Below are 19663 nucleotides of genomic sequence, written 5' to 3' on the forward strand. Positions count from 1 at the left end.
CAGTGGGTTACTCCCTGCAGTGGATACATGCCATAATTGAGGGGTGTAAAGACAACTAATACTGTCAGCGAGTTGCTTAAAAGGTGGAGCTGAACAGACAAAGTTGGACGCACCTATACACATCAATATGTGATGCTGGAGACTCTCCAGGAGTGCAGGCAGTCGCAGCTGTGCCAGCTTGCCCAAAAAGTGCAGAGAGGCTCCCTCCTGGCCCTCGCCGCTCTCGCCTAAGGTGCGCTCGGGCAGCAAGCCCAGGAACCGGTCTACCACTGGACGTCTGTACAGAAGTGCAGCGCACGTTCAGGAAAGAACAAAGATCACATTTCTATCAAAGATTCCATCAAAGATGCTATTTAAGATCTCATTTCATTTTTTAAATTATCATTTTATCATTGAAATATTGGAAACTACAAGTGTCTTCTTGGTAGCACATGCGTAAGGAGTGTTTAAATGTATGGTGCCATTTAGTGAAGTTTCACAGATTTATCAAATATTTCTTTGCAATTTTCCCCAGACATAATCATCTTATAATAAACCTGGCTTTCAAACGGTCGAAAATGTATGCTAAAAAATTATTTATTATTTCGTTTGGATCAACCTGCCAGAGGTGGTGGTGTTATTTTCATGGTTTCAACTAAATTCAGTCACAAGGCCATGATTTCGTATCAATGTATCGTATTTACTCGCATAATGATCCCACTTCTTTGTCAAAAAAATTGACAAAAATTCAAGGGTGCGATAATTACGTGGGTTAAATTTCCCGCGAAAAGAAAAAAAAAGTTTGTTTTTATACCGCGTTTGCTGTGGAATGACAACAGGTCAACAAATAGGCAGCTGCCATTGTATGTAGTGCGGGACACCAAAACAAAAATGGCGGCCAGCGGAGCAAGCCGAACTAAATTTTTTTTTCTTCTCGTGAGTATATCACATGCACTGAAACAGTTTCTTCCATATCAGTAATGATTAATATTGTTAATATTGGCAAGTTTGCGGCAATAATGTAGCCCTGTCCACTTTGAGGGGACAGAAACAGATGGGCGCGCTTAGCTGCCAGTGACATAGAAACACATGGCGGGCATGCTGCGGAAACTGCGGCATTTGTCTTCACTGCTATCGTAATACAGCACGTTTCCGCTAAGGGTGGGCGAATATCTTAGCTGTGTTACAAGCGTCGGCGTATGAATAGGGTACACTTCTAACGTATCAGTGTAAATGTGGCTAGTATCATTGCCACTCGCGAATTGCTGCGTGCCCACGAGTGCAGACGACAAAAATCGAAAGGTGCCTTTATTGTTGTTGTTGACCACAACCATTATAAAGGCTACACATAATAAAGGCAAGTTTGATTGTAGCTTTTCTTTTGTCATGGAAGTGCGGAAAGTGACGAAAGAAATGAAATGGGGCATCTGCTTAAGAATGTTTGGTGCGTGCAGACCGCCTGGTTTATCTTGAAGAGTCGTTCGCGTAGCATTCGACAGACGGTAAGCTCGATCATTATTAACTAGACTTGGCACACGACATATTGCTGTGGCAAGTTCGTGGTGCGATCATTACACGGAAAATTTAAAAAATCGAATTTTGATGACGAAATTCAGGGGTGCGATCATTATGCGAGTGAATACAGTATGTCTACCGAGTGTGAAATTTTAGCATCAGACCTAACACTCCTAGACTGCTACCCGTTTTCCTTAGTTAACATATATTTCCCTGCAGGAGTGCAGCTAGACAGCACATTAGCTTCCTGCAGAAAAGCCACAGTACTCGCTGGTCACATTAGTTCTCGCTAGGCATCTTGGGGTATTAAAACTGATTTAGGTAGGTGGAAAACGCCTGTGGGAACTGACTCTTGATAATCACTATTCTTGTCTAAATTCAAAAGTTGCTATGGTTGTTTGTGGCCAGCCTCACTTGGCCATAGGTCTCACTTTTTCCAGCTCGTCTTTAACTATAACCTCGTGGAATACAATAGACTGTGCTACAAACAGCGACCACATTTCAATTATATTTTAGATTAATTTCCCTTTGATTTCTTTGCGGAGTTGACCCATTTGTAAATTATGACAAATATCAAAAGGACTTGAAGCCAACGATGCTTTTGCGTACAAGCACACAAGAAGATATTAAGGTTATGAGCCTCTGTGCAGCTTTAAAACATTCCTTGAAGAATGCAGTGTTTAATTTAACCTCCAATACAAGTGGGTCTTTCAGTCCGGAATTCGGAATGCATGCTAGCTCACCGAAAATGAAAAGCTGCCTGGAAGCAACTTCTTTGCGAACGATACCTAAAAAATTGAAGTGATTACGAATGAGTGGCTGCATCTTTCAAGCGTACAGTATCTAAAGCGAAAGATGAGTATGGTATGAACAAATTCACTTATCTGTCAAAATCTAAAAACAAGAAAGCCTCAGCCACGACCAAAAAATTGGTTATTCATTACCTAGTTACCACCTGCCTGGACTGCAATGCACTATAATACAGTTGAACTCACTTAATAATGATTTGAGGTATAACAATCTATCAGTTAAAATGAGTGGATTTCACTGCATTTATGATTCCTTGATGCTACTTCTTAAAGCTGCTTCCAGAAAGAAGGCACATGTGAAGTGAAAAAGATTTCAAAATAGGGCTCTCGCCCGAACCCCCATGAAAATATGACCTTCAATATGAGTGGGCGTCACGCATCGATTTTGGAATCCACGCAACAGCTGCTCCAGTGTTGCTATCATTGCTGTCCATAATCATGTGGCCAGAATCAGCGTGCACGTGGCACGTCGTACTGCTACTATGCAAAAGCGCAAAGTGTTCGTAGTTATCTCTTTACTATACCAGTATCAGGAAAGCATGGTTCATCTACGTTTACGCCATAGCTGATTGCTGACAAGCTACGATGAGACATTCTACCTTTTAGAACTTGGTACTTTTTCAGCTAAAGCGTTTCAGAAAATGTATTTCCCGGCTCCAGATGGACTCAGTTTTGCGTGGCTGATACGCAGCTGCAACAGAGAGACCTTTGCGAAAGATATGGCATGTCGCAGTAGTTTGCATTTCCAGCCAAGTAGAACATTTCCGTTCTTGTATCCAGAACCTACTCCAGTCCCGCTGGTAGTAAATATATCACAAGCTCTCAAAGAAAACAAATGACATCCGTTGTGTTCGCGGTTTTGAAATCACAGGCGATCAGAAATGGACTCTGTATTGAAAAAGGTCTGAAGCAGGTTTTCGTTCTTTAGATCAACATTACGTATAAACTAGCCCCCTCTCCCCCCTTTTCTTTTTGTTAAGAAAATTAGCGGCTAGGTACTGAAAGGTGTTGGGAACAAAACTGAACGTACTGAAAATACAATTTGCTGACAAATTGGTGCCTAATCATAACTGCCAAAGCCAACTTTAGTGTCGCTAATTCTTGAGTGCTTCGAAAGGAAAGTCCCCATATAGTAATAAAACCTTGTTAATTCAGGCTTCACGGGACTGAAAAAAAATGTCAGAATTAACCGAATTTCGAATTACTGAGGGTATCACGAAAACAATAAACAAATGCTTACTACAGTCAAACCCGGCTATATCGAACTCGCAAAAAAAAGCCCATCAGTTCGATATAGAGCATAATTCGATATAAGCCTGCTAAATAATTGGATGTCATAAAAGCACATACCATTTATAAAATCACTTTATTGAAGAAACTAGTTTAGTTTCGCATAAATTAGTCCTGCATTTTCTTCTGCTCGGGCAATTTCGCTGCCTGCGACGCACGCACTTCCCCACGTTGTGCCGCAACCTTCCGCATTCGCGCAGAAGCACCGGACTAATGCGAGTGCACCAATCACTTCGGAGGATGTGGGCAAAGGACCGTAGTTGCTTTCCTCAACGTGCCTACTTTCATTTGTGCTCGGTACGATGTCGGCGATGTAGTCTTCGTTTCCGGGCTCTCCCGTGGTCGCGACACCATCATCTGCACTGACAAACTCGTCCGCCATTGATTCGAATGTCCCGGAAATTTTGACAGCTCGCTCCAAACTTCGGCAACACCGGCAACGGCTTTGTCGCATTCATCAGAATTTACAGTCATCACCGAGCACGCGGAAACCGGCACGTATGAAGAACCCCTCGTACACGGCCGTGCGTACGCGTCGGGCGCCACGGGCACCGACCGGGTTGCGAATCGGGTCACTTTAGCCCTAACCGTGCCGATAGTGCTCCTCGGAATCTTGCACGCTGCGGGGCCATCCAACTTCTCATCGCGTTCGACGCGATTTATGATTTCGAGCTTCACGACGAAAGGCGAATTCTGCTGCTTCATCACGGCAACACTGCGGGAGAAGTCCCACAAGGCGCAAACACGATAAACCAGAAATCCAGCCTGACAACTCGCACTTTCGCCATCTTGCACGCAGAGAGCACAAGAGCCTCTGATTGGCTGTCTGAGCAAGCGCTGTAGGCGGGCCAGGATCATTTTTTTGTTGGGGAGTGTCGATAGATAGTGATCTAAAGAAAGGAATGACGCTTGATTCTGCAACCCATGAGGGAATACGGCAAAGCGTCGTCAGGGGAGAGAGAGTAGGAAGTAAAAGATGGGAGAGAGAAAAAGGGAGGAGGTGGCCTAATAGACTCTACTATGCGCGACAGGGGGAGTGTCGATGGCTCGCCCGAATAGCCCGAGGCAGCGCGGTCACGGTAGGGAGAGCGGTTGGATGGAGCCGCGCCACCGGGTTTCCCCGCTTCCGCGAGGGAAAGCCAACTTCTGGGGGCACTTTTCCGCCGCTTGACAGTTCGATATATCGGGAGTCACTGCAATATTTGTTCGATGTAAGCGTAATTTTTGCTATATATACTCATTGTAACTATACCGTGACCAGAAATTGTTCGATATACAGAATAATTCGATGTAAACGGGTTCGATATAGTCGGGTTCGACTGTATCTCAACACACTTTCATTTACTGAATGAATCAGCAAACTGCATTTCTATTTTGCACAAAAGCAGCGTGGAAGCGGCAATTCTCACCATCTGGAGATTGATCAGAGCTCTCAGCGGCGAAAGCATTGAGATGTACTTCACAGCACGGCCGCGGCACGCGCTTACATTCGAGGTCAATAATGCACACATCCCAATTATCTTTTGCCAGTGGGCTGGTCACCAACATATCATCCGTCCGCCACAATGCAGTCTCTTCATCCTCGATAGCTTCCGTTGCGTTTGCGACATTGTGCGTGTAGCCACTGCACGGAATCAAAATGAAACTGCCACCACTACGGACAAAACTGTAGTTACTATCGATGCAATCAAGAACGGCAACCATGTAGTTTGAAAGCAAGCAGCCGACACAAGCACAAAGTAAAAACGAAACTACTGTTTGCCACAATCGCTGCAGATGAAATGATGATTGCTATCGATGTGATCGTGGATGGCAACTGCCCAGTAATAAAGGTACACAGCCAATGCGGTGTTACGCATGGCAGTAAACGCAAGAATAAAGGCTATGTAGGCACTAATAGGCATGAAGCATTCAGGTGTTCCTATTGTTTACGTATGATTTCTGTTGATGACTATGGCAATGCAAACTCCGCCGCTTCCTTAGAAGAGAGTTCGTAGACGCTACAGCAGCGTTTGCTCTTTTGTGTTGCACATTTGTGGCGCTTCGCCCTCGTCGAGCTCCTAGAGTTGTTCGAACCAGCCGGCGTGCGGCCAAATACGCCCGGATTGACAAGAGTTTGATTGCATAGTTTGAAGGCATACGCCTGCTGGGACCAAAGGATGATTCTGAATTCACTGATTTTCCAAATTGACGAGGGTCGAATCAGCAAGATTGTTTTACTGTAATGAACTACTGATAAAACAAACACTTCTTGCGGAACTATTGGGTTTGATGGGTTTGATTACGAAAACTGATGAGCCATTGCTTACTTACACGACTTCCAGAAGTGTTCGCGGTCCTAGGATGAGCTCGTGGAAAAAGTCGAGGATAAAACGGGCATCCTTGGGCTGGAGTATATCGCCCTCCTCATACAAGGACAGCATGGCCTCCACCAACTGCAGGCAGTCTACCAAGGAAAATCAGCATCTTACCATTAGAACACCAAAGTTTTCAGATTGAGACACTCACCAAGCAAAACACTTTTATTTATATAACATCAGCTTGAAGTGATAGCGTTTATAGGCTCTTCCTTGGCTGGGAACAATGTTGGTGGTTAGTGTAACTAAAGTAAGTAGAAGACTGTACAGAAAAAAAAAAATATGAATGGCATAGTTTGAAAAGAATGTTCAAGATGGCATGCTGGTGCAATGGTAGACACTGTCAGGAGCCAGCTAGAGCTGTACCTATGGCCTTTCGAGTGGCCTTCAACATACGCTGTCAGAATGGCAGGAATGTTCATGGCTCTGCTCACCACCAGGGGATACACGTGGCAGCAGAAGACGGGCGATCTTGACCACAACACGGGTGTCTCCCGATCGCACTTGGCCAGTATTGATGAGATCACCAAAAAAGGCCAGTACACGCTGCCCCTGGTCAGCACTGAGCACGCCTAGCAGGCCAGCCAGCACCTCGCAGATGCCCAGGTTGATGGACGTCACAGACACCTGCAGCATTGCAGTGGAGGCACTTACAGAAGTTATAAAAGTTGTGAAACACTTTTACATGTGGTACCAAACAGATCAGCTTGCTAGTTAGAACTTCTGAAAGCAGTTATCTGCAGTCCTTCAGGGTTCCTAAAGAGAGCTGAAATGCCTCAAGACAAAGCGTCAAAAGAGCGAATACCTCGCCAGATTTTTCGACTGCATTAACTTATGGACGTGTTGAATTGCAATACAAGCCCATTTAGCTACTCCTATCGAAAAAAAAAAAAATGTAGGAGGCTGTAAGTAAAAGCTTAAGACCAGTTCAGACAACAAGTCAAAAACAAGAAACGGCAGTGATTCCTGAACTGGTTTTCAAACTCCAACTAGAATTCAACATCAGCCAGATTCATTTCTGGCACACATCCCATTTCTCATTGATCGCAGACTGTGAATGGTACATAGAGCACCAACAGCATAAATCCAGAAGCTTAATTAAAGTGCATTACACTTTTGTCTGTAATGATGCCAATATGCTTGACAGCATTCTTGTGGTCAAGTCAAGAAGATTAGAAGTTTGAGAACCACAGCATTATGTTTTCAAAATGTACGTGCATGGATGCATATGCCACTCAATTGAAGGGTGACCTGACTTGCCTTGCCATCCCTGTCACTGCTCCTGCGTTCTATTCTGACACTCAGATTTGATATACAGTAATGAAATCTCATCAATATCAATTGATTTAAAATATAATAATTAGAACATAGTAGCAACTAATCCCTCACACAGCCACCAAAGAGCTTATTACAGTAGAATCTTAAGGATACGAATCTCTTGGGGCACATAAAAGAATTCTATCACCCGAAATTCATAGCCCCGAGAATGCTAAAAAAATAAGGACATTACGCGCAGCAATGAAATAGACGATTTCGTAAAAATTTTATTTCTAAATTAATTTATTTCTGCAACCCTAAGACTTTCTTTTATCTCATGGCAAGCCATTAAGAAAAACTACACATCAGAATCTGAGAAAATTATCCCCTTTTAGTGAGTTGTTAAAATAGGGAAGTAAAACATGACTTCAGTTGGTGCTGTCATACTGCTGATCACATAGCTTTCCGTTGACGCAGCGCCACCATCTTGGTATCCCCGTAAACGCAAGATGTTGGAGCTTCAGATAGCCGCAGTACCGTATTTCACCATGCAGAAATAAAAACAAAAAAGGGGGGAACAGAAATGGAGAACAAGCTTTGTCATTCGTTACTGCAGTCACGTGGCATGCAGAGAGAGCTCCCATTGGCCAGCGCGACTTTGAAACACTAGTGCTCTTGTTTCGCATACATTTTTGGCAGCAGCAAGCTGCACACTTTGCAAGTTTCAAGTCAGGCATTTCAAGATCTGCCTGGTTATCTTGAGTTTTCTTAGGTGTTGCATTATAGCTGCTGCCTGATGGTCATAGAGACATGATTTGCGCAAGATAAGGGAATCTGTTTACTTTGCATTCGCAAAGCTACTTCGTATTGTGCAATCTGACAGGTGCAAAGGGAGAAAATTTTCGGATTGTCATCGGGCACAAGAGATGACGCAAGGTGTGGAATAGAGAGATAAGGGAACCCATAAGCGAATGCCACTGATCTTGCTCACGTGGTAAGACTGGGCCTTATGCGATTGCCAGCTTCTGATGCCTGCTTATATCTCTTTTTTCCAAGCGGTGGCGGGTACACGGTGGACAGAGTCAAGGCGAAATGACGTAGGTTGCCCTAGCAACAAGAACGCGACGAATCATCGGCGCGGCTGCTTTACTAGCCTGACAACAGCCAGTGCCTGGAGCTACCAGCGCGCGACTGCCGGTGCCTCCCAGCCGGTTCTACCAGGAATCACACGGTGGCTAGGTTGTCCATATCATGCACCACAGCATGAAATGTGGTTCGCAACTTACGAAATATAGGATGTTGTAGATGGACTTGGGCCGGCTCTTTTGAAAAAGTCGCATCATCCTGCAATTTGGATCAGGTATGTTACCACTGAGATTCTACTGTGCAGTAAAACACTGCTGCAAAAAAATTCCTACGACAACGAAGTATTTTCGATTCCTTATCAGGATCCCAAAGACCTCAATTTATCCCGATTCGCTTCACAGCCAATTACTTTTTTAACTCTTCCAGCTCGACAAAAATTTCCCAAGGTACAAGTCAGTCAATCAAACACATCAATAATGATTTAAATGCCGATGCAATGAATCCACGATACAGTCTCAACAAAGTGTAATATATTGGCCGACTACTTAACTGTAGTGGATCATCGTATGCTTACCAATTAGTGCAGACCATGACCACCTTTTGTTGCAGCTAACTGCGTCACCTAGATTTGCGGTGTGGCTGACAACGTGCTCTACCACAATCAATTTTCCGCCTTTCCAAAAAGTTTAGAGGCGGCTCCACGAATGAATCTCGTATCAGTGGAAATGCACGGAGGTGTGGTAGCGGCATCGGCAAAGAACACATCCAACGACAAGCACACCAGTGTGACCTATTGACACAACCCTAATGTGATAAGCATCATAACTTATCTGCCTGACAGTGCATGTGGCATAGTGCCGTTGGAAGCATACTGAATGTGATAAGCCAAATGTGCCCCCGTTCTGTGCAGCCTATTTGAGTGTGACCAGTCTGATTGTGTGTACATCACTTGCAGTCAGTGGTTTCATATTGATTCAGTGTAAGGCATGTGTGATATTACAAACACGGTGGAAGCTGCTGTGGATCACATGCTCGCATCAAATCCACAGGCTATATCATGAGGGATAATCAGTTGCCGACCAGCTCAGAGGTGACAAAATATCTAGATGTGCGTATGGCAGCAAAAGGTACATCTACTCGGATGAAGATGGGTGTCCTGTGCTGCTGCCGCACTGTCAGAGAAGTTGTAAGGCCTTTGCTACTGTGAGCACTTATCAGTCACAAGATGCCGAAAATTGCAGAATTTTGCGCAGACTAGACACAAGGGCTGCAGATTTCTGGTTTAAATAAAGGTGTATTGATGCAGTAAGCATTTGTTTGTTGTTTTCTTGAGACACTCGATAATTTGACATACGGTTTGTTCGGACATTTTTTCTAGTCTCTTGAAATCTGAATTAATGAGGCCTTGTCGTACTGCCATTTTTTTAACAGTTATGCCACATTCCTGCCAGGTATGTACTGAAGAGATTGTACTGTTATATAAAACAACCGACGTCTCTGACTCTCTGTGTGTCTTAGTCTATACAGTCGAACCTCAGTATAATGAACACAAATTTAACGAACTGAATTTAAAATTTGGTCTGTCACCCTTTATTTCAATGGAGTGTTCTTCTGCCATAATGACATCGAAAATGCAGGATCTGACACAGTATCATATATAGAAAAACAAATATTTCTTCACATATACCTCAAAACATATATTCTTATATCAGAAATGTCAAATACAGTCCCTGACCGATATTTCAGATAGTACTTGATTTTTCGGACCAGCACTATTCATGTGGCACTGCCACCTATTCCTGAAACTAATGTAAATGTATAATGGCAATAATACAAATTTTGGATGCCACACGGTGTGTCAGGCATGAACCGTACGTGCAATGCCGCAAACATGGCAGCCATGAACAAAGTTGGCGCCATGTCAACTGGCACGAAATTGTACCAACAAAGTGGCCGTGGCAACCTAAGCAGTATGAACGGTAAAGTGGCTCGAGATAAGCGATCATGAGAAGCTTGTTACAATATGTCTGCACTCGTAGAACTTATCAGCAATCGAGCATGAGGTCAGATGCACAGCCTAGACTGATGGCTGTAGTAGTGGAGTACGGATCCATGTGCAGTCCCCTCCAATATGTTCGCACTTGTAGGCTTTATTGGCGATCGAGAATAAGATTACAAGCACGGGTCATACAGATGTCTGTCGTAGCAGAGTACGGATTCACATGTGGTGCTCCCTGTTTCCGAAAAGTCTGTCGGCAGCATGCACATTCTGGCAAGCGGCTTGGTTAGGTTGGACCAGAGTCGGCAAGCCAAAGTGCCAATCCTGCATGATCACTGATTGCATGGTTACGTATGCACGGCAATGCAGAGTGTGTGTACGTGATTTATCGTTGTTGCTGTGCTTTGCATCGGCCCAGCAAGATGTCAACAAGTAATTGAAATTAACGAGAGACCCTTTGCTAGCCCGTCAGAGGCATGCCACTTTGTTTTTCACATAGACCTGATCACAATTATTTTTGCCAATATCTACATGCATGCTAATCACAAATATTGGATATATGTAATGAAGATATTTTCGTGTCCTGTGTGACCTTGCTATAACGAGGTTCGACTGCATCTGTTCAACACTTATAAACAGCTTGAAGCTTGCAAAGTTTCAGAAAGAATTTCGCTGGCAGTACGAGCACCATTTAATAGTATTTCCATTCTGTGCATTTCTACGAGCAGTGCACATAGCTGTTACTGAAGGCAATGACAATGGTTGCAGTTTATGTGAAACCACAGAACTTTGCAGTAAGGTCCTGGAAGCTGAACACACACAAAAGAAAAACAATTCACTTTTCCATTTCTCTTGATGCCAGTATTCACTGGTCAAAAAATATGAAGGTTACGTGATTAAAACTGAGTACCTCAGTTTCAGGTTCTTCTTGCTGGGGATACGCGTTATACATAGAAGTACACTGAAGTGTATCCAAGTGGCTGAGCCAGCTGCTCACCTGACGATCAAACATGGCGTCTTTCTTCATCTTCTTGGCCAAGGATGACCCACTTCCAGCCACACAGTCATGCGAGAAGGGGAAGCGCCCATCAAAGTGATTGAGCAGTTGGGTGCCAAAGTTTTCTTCAAACCATGAGACCTGCAATTTGAAGTGGAGAAAGGGGGTAGGGGAAGGGGAAAAAGAGTACGGATCATCACAAGTCGACCTGGTTTCTTGCTATTTGACACAACTTTCACTTTTGTTCAAAGCCAGGGTTTTCGTATTTTTTGGCTTTGGGGAACCCACCAGCCTTCCTAGAGTGCTGCTGAACTTTTACACTCTCCCTCGTTTAACAGATGTGCTTATACACAGAAATGAATTAACCTAATGGCTACACGCAGTATAGTATTATGTAGAAATGTGAACAAAAAAGTGTGCCAATTACAGGATCATTTCTTTTTTTTTAGAATGTTTTATTTTCAACAGACCTAATACAGAGCCTGCTAGAGGGGCAGAGGCTAAAGGCTTAACCCTTTGACGGTCAATGACGTAAATATATAGCGCCGTGAAGAAGTCCGAAAATGGTCGATGCCGTATATTTACGGTGCCGTCTGTACGTTTAAAAAGCACGCCAATTTCCTAACTTTTTCTTTTCTGTCATGTGCTGCCACTATGTGGAGATACAGAAAATTTTTTTCGCGCGCCTCCCTCTCTCGGTTCTCGTTGCATGGTTTGTTTTAGCGCTAGTTTGCTCCCGCGGGTCTATATACTACCGCTCACGCATTGGCGCACATGTGCGGGCGGCCGTTTGGATTTTGTTTCACAGGCGGTTTCAGCATTTTGTGCTTGCAAAAGTGATGGCTATCTCGTTACTAATTGCTCAAAGGGCGACCGCTTGTTTCTCGCTCGTTTAGTGCTCACAGGGGTGCACATAAGAAGGATGCCACTGTGCATGTGTTTCCATTTCTTCTTTTTTTTAACACCCGCAAAAACTAATTCCCCTACTGATTGGCGATAAGATGAAGATTAGCGGAAGTTTGTCACACGTGTTGCTTTCTTGATGGGCACAGAACCAAAGATTTTTCTTGAGTGCACGTACCTACGCAGTTCGATTACACTATGGACGTACGTATTAGTGTAAGAGCAGGAACATTTGAGACTTGCGAAATATTCTCGTGTGCGGATTTTCAAAGCCTTGAGCTATGTGCATGAAAATGCATCAAATTTTTATTTCTGATAAGCTTATTTCCTTTTTTATTGTTGTTATTCATGAATGAAGAGTGCATATATACCAATGCAAAAATATTTTTTTCTCACTTTATGGTCACCCTAGAAAAATTACGGTAAATTTCTTTCAAAATAAGTCACTAAGAAGAACTGGAATCTGCAATAAACAAAATCGACCCTGGGAGGTCGCATATGGCAAAAAAAATAGACCTTCAAAGGGTTAATGAATAGAGTTCCTGCAGACATTATAGTATACCACTTTCATAAATTAGAAAATATTCTGTAGTATCTGATTAAATATTTTAATGTTGCTTTCTTAACTATATTCGTATTTGATTACATTTGGAAATTTAATTATTTGGAAACTCCCTACTTTCTCTACATGTCATTTATGTGTGATAAGGCCTTAGCTCAAGTACTCCCATGCACCTTGTGTGAGCTGCAGTTCTTTCTTCAGCAAACTAGTACCACTATCGGCCCTGTGCGCCCATATGACCGTGCCAGTGCTCCCGAATGTGACAGCGCCACCGCGGTCAGGTCGAGCATATTCCCTGTGTTCCCTTCCCAGCATGATGACCGATACTGTGCGTGATAGCTAGCTGTTGCCGTGGGATAATGGCATTGCGAAATGTGCACCGCCTTTTGTTTTGCGGCTGCAGAAAGATAAGCAGTGTTGACAAGTACTTCAAACGAAGCAGTCTGGTCTGTGATGCTGACTTGTACTTTGCTAATCACAGCGTGAGGGAAGGAATCCACAGTGCTGTCAGTTTATCGAAAAACTAAGGAAAGTGCTTGGCACAAATAAATAGCATAATGTCACAAATTTCAGCTTGCTAGAAACAGACAGAGACACGATGCATACATATTAAAAAGCGTTTATCTCAAGAAACAATTCTAACCAAGAAATACAAACAACAAAGTAATCTCACACACCATAAACCTTACACAGACGAAAAATTCCCAAAACTACCTATATACATAAGAAACACACTAGACCTCAGCTATATATTGTTCCGCCGTTCGACTAAACACATAACCAGAAGCCGCTAAGAATCGAACATTTGGACTGGCACCAGTATTGGCGGATGTTGGCCTGCGTGGTTCTGGCATGGTGTAGGTGTCGACCTCCATTGCAAGTGATGCGGTTGTGGTCCTCTGCCAAGACCAGCATGACACAGGGCCAGTCGGGCGTTGTACCGCTGAAGTGGCCAGGCAGTTGCCTCCATGGCACTGGGCAGTGGCCGGTTATTGCACCACGGGACAGGACTAAGGCTGTGGAGCACTGCCACTGCACCATAGCCGGCGCTCGGGAGTTGGAGCTGTTGCCGGCCAACTATCCGACGTCCCCCTTCTCTGGTCCGTGGTCCCCAAAGCTGTTGCTTCTTGTCTCCAGAGCACAGGTGTAGATGTGTCTGCCCTGCTCCTAGCCAACGTGAGCAAAGCCAGCGCATCTGCTTTTGCCTCCTTTTTCTTCATCTTCTCTTGCACTTCCCGTGCTTCACGGATCACATGTCCAAAAGATGCTCCCACTTTGTTCCACTGACCGTCGTCTTCACATATTCACCCCTCTTTTGCACGTTTTAACAGTAACTAATAGCACATGGGGCGTGATCTGTGCTTAAACATGAGCACACTGTTTTCTTGCTATGCATTCTGGTTGTTATTGCAGCACCTGTTTTGTAATGCTTCCATATTAGAAAGCTACGTTTTATGGCCAACATGGTGCGTTTGCTAGGCCCATTCTTGGCACGCATTACAGATGGCACTACAGATGTGCATGTGCCGTAGTTTACCAACCTAGCGCAGGCTTGATGCTAGCAGAAAGCAGACCGGCCCGGCCTGACGATGAACCAAGAATCCGAGTACAGCATGAATTCACAAATTTTCTCATTAGTAAGTGCTCTTTGCCATCAGCCAGCCGCTGCTGCTAGTAATAAGTCAGGCATCAGGATCAGCTGTATAGTTTTGTCTTACAAACAATTCTAGCTTAAGAAGCTTTTGTGAATACTGGTCAAGCTTAAAAGCAAGCTTACAGCGTCAGATCAGGATGTGCAAATGAAGGCAGGTGCAGCAAACTGAGTTTTCCGCGTTTTGCTCAGTGCACCTGCATGGATCGAGTGACTCGAATTGCACTAAGTTATACGTTCTGTAACAATAATAAATGAAAACAAGGGACATGACAATGTCCTAATAATATCTTGAAGAGGAAACATAACAAAGCATGCGAAGAATAGATGGATTTGTTTACCTTCGTGTGCCAGACGGCTGTAATCAGCGTCACACGATTTTCATGGAAATCGATAAAATTACACCTTTGCCAGCTTCGAGGCAGTGTTCTTATGGACACTGTGACATCTAAACACACAAGAGTAGACAGGTATTGAGTTTTTTCACTCAGTACGCAGGCTCGGGTCGCTAGTGGCCATTATGAACCGATTGGCGGCGAGCAAGGAACACAGATTTTCTGCCTGTACTTGCCACAGTAGCGCTGCATGGCCGATTTGAAACAGCGGCATACGAGGCCTATATGCATAGTGTTTCAAACAACGACATTTCGGAAGCTGAGTGCTTTGTCCAGGTACATCTCACTGTCCCTGTTTTGTTGTGTGCTGGTCCACTACAGTGGAATATGTAGCAACATGGCTAAACCTACACTCTTTCATGTGGCTTTACCCCCGCCTGTGGTATACCACCATTGGACCACAGCAGTTTGATATCAAGGGGACGGGATGAGTGATTTAGGTGTGAAGAAGAAAGAACTAACATTGGAAAGGCTCTCCTTGCGAAGCCATTCGATCAGCAGCAGCAGGACACGTAGGATGCAGTCGATGAGGATCAGCGAGTCGCGCTGCATGCTCTCCCCTGAAACAGAACCAAACACAGTATGAAGTATGAAGAGTGTACTACAGCCAGCATGTTGTAATTCAAACTCCTTGTGAACATAGACTTTTGTTAACTACTATAGGAAGGTGCATTTATCCTACTCTGAATGGCAAAGTCCAAAGACTGATCGTATTTAAGTACAGTAAAACCCCATTAACTAAATTAAATTCTGCTGCCTTATGTGCTAAACTACAATCTGATTATGAGGCAGTGTAATGAGGGACTCCAGATTTTTTTTGACCACCTGGAGTTTATCAATGTGCACCCAATGCATGATACATGAGCATTCTTGCATTTCACCCCCATCAAAACATGGCCACCGTGGTTGGCATCTGATCCCGCGACCTCGTGCTTATCAGCACAATGCCCTAGCCACTAAGCAACCCCGGTGGGTAGTCCCTGTTGACTCAAAGTCGTAAAGAGTGGAAAAATTATGACATAAGCAGAGTTACAAGAAAATCCAAGCATACAGGCTGTGCATAGACTCCACAGAGCCTTTTCAGAATGGTCCCAATAACCACTAACTTCCTGAAAAAGATTCAGTAATATCAGGAGCAGCATTATTGGTCAACCACTTTCACAGATATGAACCCCATCGCGAGATTTCACATGACTCAGCAGTAAAAAAGTAAGACGATTGATCCTAGTGCCAGACGAAGTCCACCATCCAAGAAGCTCAGAATTGCTTCCAGACACACAAAAACTGATGCTGCTGATTTCTGCAGCATAAAGTGTACTGTATAATTTTACTTAAAAAACAACTAAATTGAACTGCAAAAGAGGGCAACTGTTATGCTTTTAGCAGCCAAGCATGAGTGATGTGACTGTTTACACTGTGAAATCAGATATATCGGATCCGAATACATCAAATTATTGTCGATATTGAACAACTGTAGCAACACCATGGAAATCCCATGCAAGAGTACAGTGCTGTAATATGCATGTATCAAACTCCTATGCATCACCACATTAGGTATAACGAACACTGCGCCTCACTGCACCCCTGCAAGTGCGCTTCTCCTAATGGGAGCACACAATCACTTCTTGCCCAGTCAGAAATTTTAATGCAGACGAATTTGAAATGGCACAACTCTGGCAGATGCTGTCAAACAAGACATTAATTTGACAGGCAGTGCATGTCTTGGAGGAAAAAGCATGGTGCTCCTTACACACATCTCAATCGCACAAACTATGGCCGTTTGTTATCAGCAAGAGCAGATCGCCACTCTACTTCAACTATGCGAACAGCCTCCTGGCATGATACGTGTCCCACAAGAAAGCACAGATGAGACTCGATCTTTTCATCGAGTAGCTCCAGACATAAGATGCCGAAGTGGACATAAGCTGTGCCACCGGGTTTGGCCTCGTAGACCAGGAGTTTCCATGAACCTTATTTTAGTATTCCTTGGGCAACTGAAATAAATCCAACTCAAACCTCCTACTTGGATGAATTTTTACATTACGATTTGGGCTTTGCAAAACCACCGCAAGCAACATCTGCATTTCGTGGCTTGCACGGTGCCAGGTACGATATCTTGGCATGGTGCCAGAAACAGCGTCGCTGTAGACGACGATGCATTGTGTGCCAAGTGATGTGAAATCCCATGAAAGTGGTCTACTGAGAATACTGCCCCCGGTTCACCATTTCACAAAAGAAGATGGGACACGCACCAGAGTCTGGGTCAGCTTCAACCCACATGTCCAGGAGCAGGGGGACAAGCTCAAGAGCAAATTCACGGGCGTTGTCCCTGCTGCCACTGTTGACAGCACCACCAGTGGTGCTGGAAGCACCGCTACGGCCACTGGTACTGCTGGTTCCCACCGAGAGCAAGCCATCATAAATGCGGAAGGTCGAGGCACGGGGTTGTGGCTCCAGGCCATTCCTGTACAGAGCAATACCCGCTGAAGGCTCGGCACCGACATGCACGGTCTTGGCCGCAGCCGCAACATCTGAGGTGGCAGGGCTGCTGTCTTCCATTGTCGTGGGAAACCAGACACGCAGGGCAACCGCCAGGAAGCGTTCCATGGATGACAGGACTCGCACCCACACCGCACGATTGGTGTGCCGCTGACCCAGCTATGGAAGGAAAATAGAACATTGGAGACAAATACTATGAACAAGAAGAAAGTAAAAGATCCGTTTCAACAGTCAAGCCCAATTAAATTATATTTATCTGCACAAACACAAATAAGGTTACAAGTGAGAGGTTCAGATGGTAGGTTCTCAAAGTCAGGAGACTGTAATAGGTCACTCTACTGAACTGGGAAAAAAGCAGCATGTTCCACATATTGCATGTTTCAATTGCTTTTCTAATAATATTTCACCATGGTCATCACAGTATTGTTACGTGCTAGTGACCATCGAGAACACAGTAGCAAAACTGTGAATAACAGAACTGACTTCTATTGGGATAAATTGTGCCCACAAAAGCAAGTTACGCTTAAAGCACAACAGTAGCGGTGAACACAGTTGCCAATCAACGGAATCTGGTCTGCGGGGCAAGCGCGTCAGCTTTTATATGAGTCATCCAAGGTTCCAGAATAATCGCTGGTGCCCACGTGTCTTTCAGAAAGTTCTACACAATTCATGTTGCGCATACAAGCAATCAGATAACACAAGGTTCAGTGACAACAGACAGCAGATAGAACCCTCGATAACATTCAAGAAAGTTCCAATACATGCAGGCACATCCGACGCTGAGTGATAACATATCTAGACTGTGCAACGCAGGTACCTAATAAAGATAAACAAGTATTAAAGTCTACTGTGGAACAAAGGCCTCTCCAAGGTAAGTCCAGTATCAGCAGAACCTGTGTAACATTGGCGAATTTTTTTTTTGTATTCGGTGCTAATCTAATCTTTTGCTTCACTTGACAGTATTTTTCTTTTCTTGGTACACACCCTATGACTCTAACAGGCCAACTGTCTTCTATGCATTACCTGAACAGTTGAACTCTACTCTTTTTGTCTCAATCTCAATTACAATATTGTTTGTTTCCTAACAATGCTGCCGTCTACCCGCTTTATAACATCATGCCTATCAGTTTTTTTTGCTTTGTTCTATCACTCAGCACACAGTCCTTGGCTTCCTTCATTGTCCTTGTTAAAGAGTTTCTCTGTTATATTCCAAGTTCTGGCCTAACAGGCTTATACTTGCAGCATACAGTAATTTCTATTATACAATACTTTTCTCAAGAATATGAGTAACATGTCATTTATGACTTGCAAAGGCTTGCCAAATTGGTTCTAACTGCTTTTCATTCTGTTGATTCTGCTAAAAGCATTACTGAAATGGACATAATGCCTTTCCGAGAGCTCTAGTCCTCTATCTTTCTCTTCCCATTCCTCTTGCCAATGAAAGCATGACACACAGATCAAGTGCTGGCATGGCGCAACAAGAAAGATGTGCAAAATGTTCGACCACACATTAGTAAACACAATTTCCCTACCACATTTTCTTCGTAGTGATGTGCTTGTGAATATACATATATTCACCAGTTAAACCTCGACATAACAAAGTCAGTGAAATTGGCGATTTGCTTTGTCATATGAAAACTTTTTTATATTGAAATTTGACCTTTTACACAAGCACAGTTGTTGATGCATTTTCCTTACAAGGAAGAAGCCATATAATTTTCCAAATTATTGGGCAATCAAAAAATAAATAAATAAACAAAAAGTCGTAATTAAAGACATTCATTTTGAATTCGACAGTTATCGACTAAAGATACAGTTTCATGCCATGCTTACAATATCTTCACATTGGCAGTACGAAGTCAAGCCAGCCACTCTCTCGTGTCCCCTCTGCCTCTGTGGCTGATGGTGTCACCCGCAGTGGGACGACGCTATCATAAAAAGTGCGGGCAGCGAGGAGCGAGTGCTTTGCCTGCCTCTCCCTTTGGCTCTCAAGAACTTACCTCCAGTACTAAACGCACAGGGAGGCAGTGCACATGATGCCACGCTATCTCGGCACGCCCACTCTTTGCACACACGGCAGATCCCGTCTAAAGTAAAGTGCGCTGGCCGCGCATGCACTCAGCTGTGCAAACGGCTATGCACAGCCACTTCAGCTTGGCTAGAAAACGAAGACTTGCGCCAACCTGTACCACCACCGTCATATGCACTTGATCCCATTACCGTGAGCTTGTTCCCCTCCCCCCTTTCCCCTTGCTCGTGCAAGTAGACGGTGCTCACCAAGCCCCCATCCTTGTCGGCTCACCCTTGCAAGCTTTCCCTCGTGCCCAAAGCACACAGTGCGTGGGGCGCAATAGGATCATATCG

General features: G+C 44.1%; 1 protein-coding gene across 1 annotated transcript in view; it reads right to left on the reverse strand.

Moving 5' to 3' along the window:
- The window catches only part of LOC142579489 (testis-expressed protein 10 homolog), an 89595-nt gene that overhangs the window by 59175 nt on the left and 10757 nt on the right, over positions 1 to 19663 (reverse strand). Inside the window, exons 4-9 of the mRNA XM_075689731.1 lie at positions 17053 to 17458; positions 15263 to 15360; positions 11290 to 11430; positions 6385 to 6577; positions 5907 to 6039; positions 114 to 277 (exon numbers count right to left, since the gene is read on the reverse strand). Coding sequence (XP_075545846.1) covers positions 114 to 277; positions 5907 to 6039; positions 6385 to 6577; positions 11290 to 11430; positions 15263 to 15360; positions 17053 to 17458 — 1135 coding nt within the window. The remainder of the gene's footprint in view (positions 1 to 113; positions 278 to 5906; positions 6040 to 6384; positions 6578 to 11289; positions 11431 to 15262; positions 15361 to 17052; positions 17459 to 19663) is intronic.

This window comes from Dermacentor variabilis, chromosome 4 (genome assembly GCF_050947875.1).
Source record: "Dermacentor variabilis isolate Ectoservices chromosome 4, ASM5094787v1, whole genome shotgun sequence".
Taxonomy (NCBI): Eukaryota; Metazoa; Arthropoda; class Arachnida; order Ixodida; family Ixodidae; genus Dermacentor; species Dermacentor variabilis.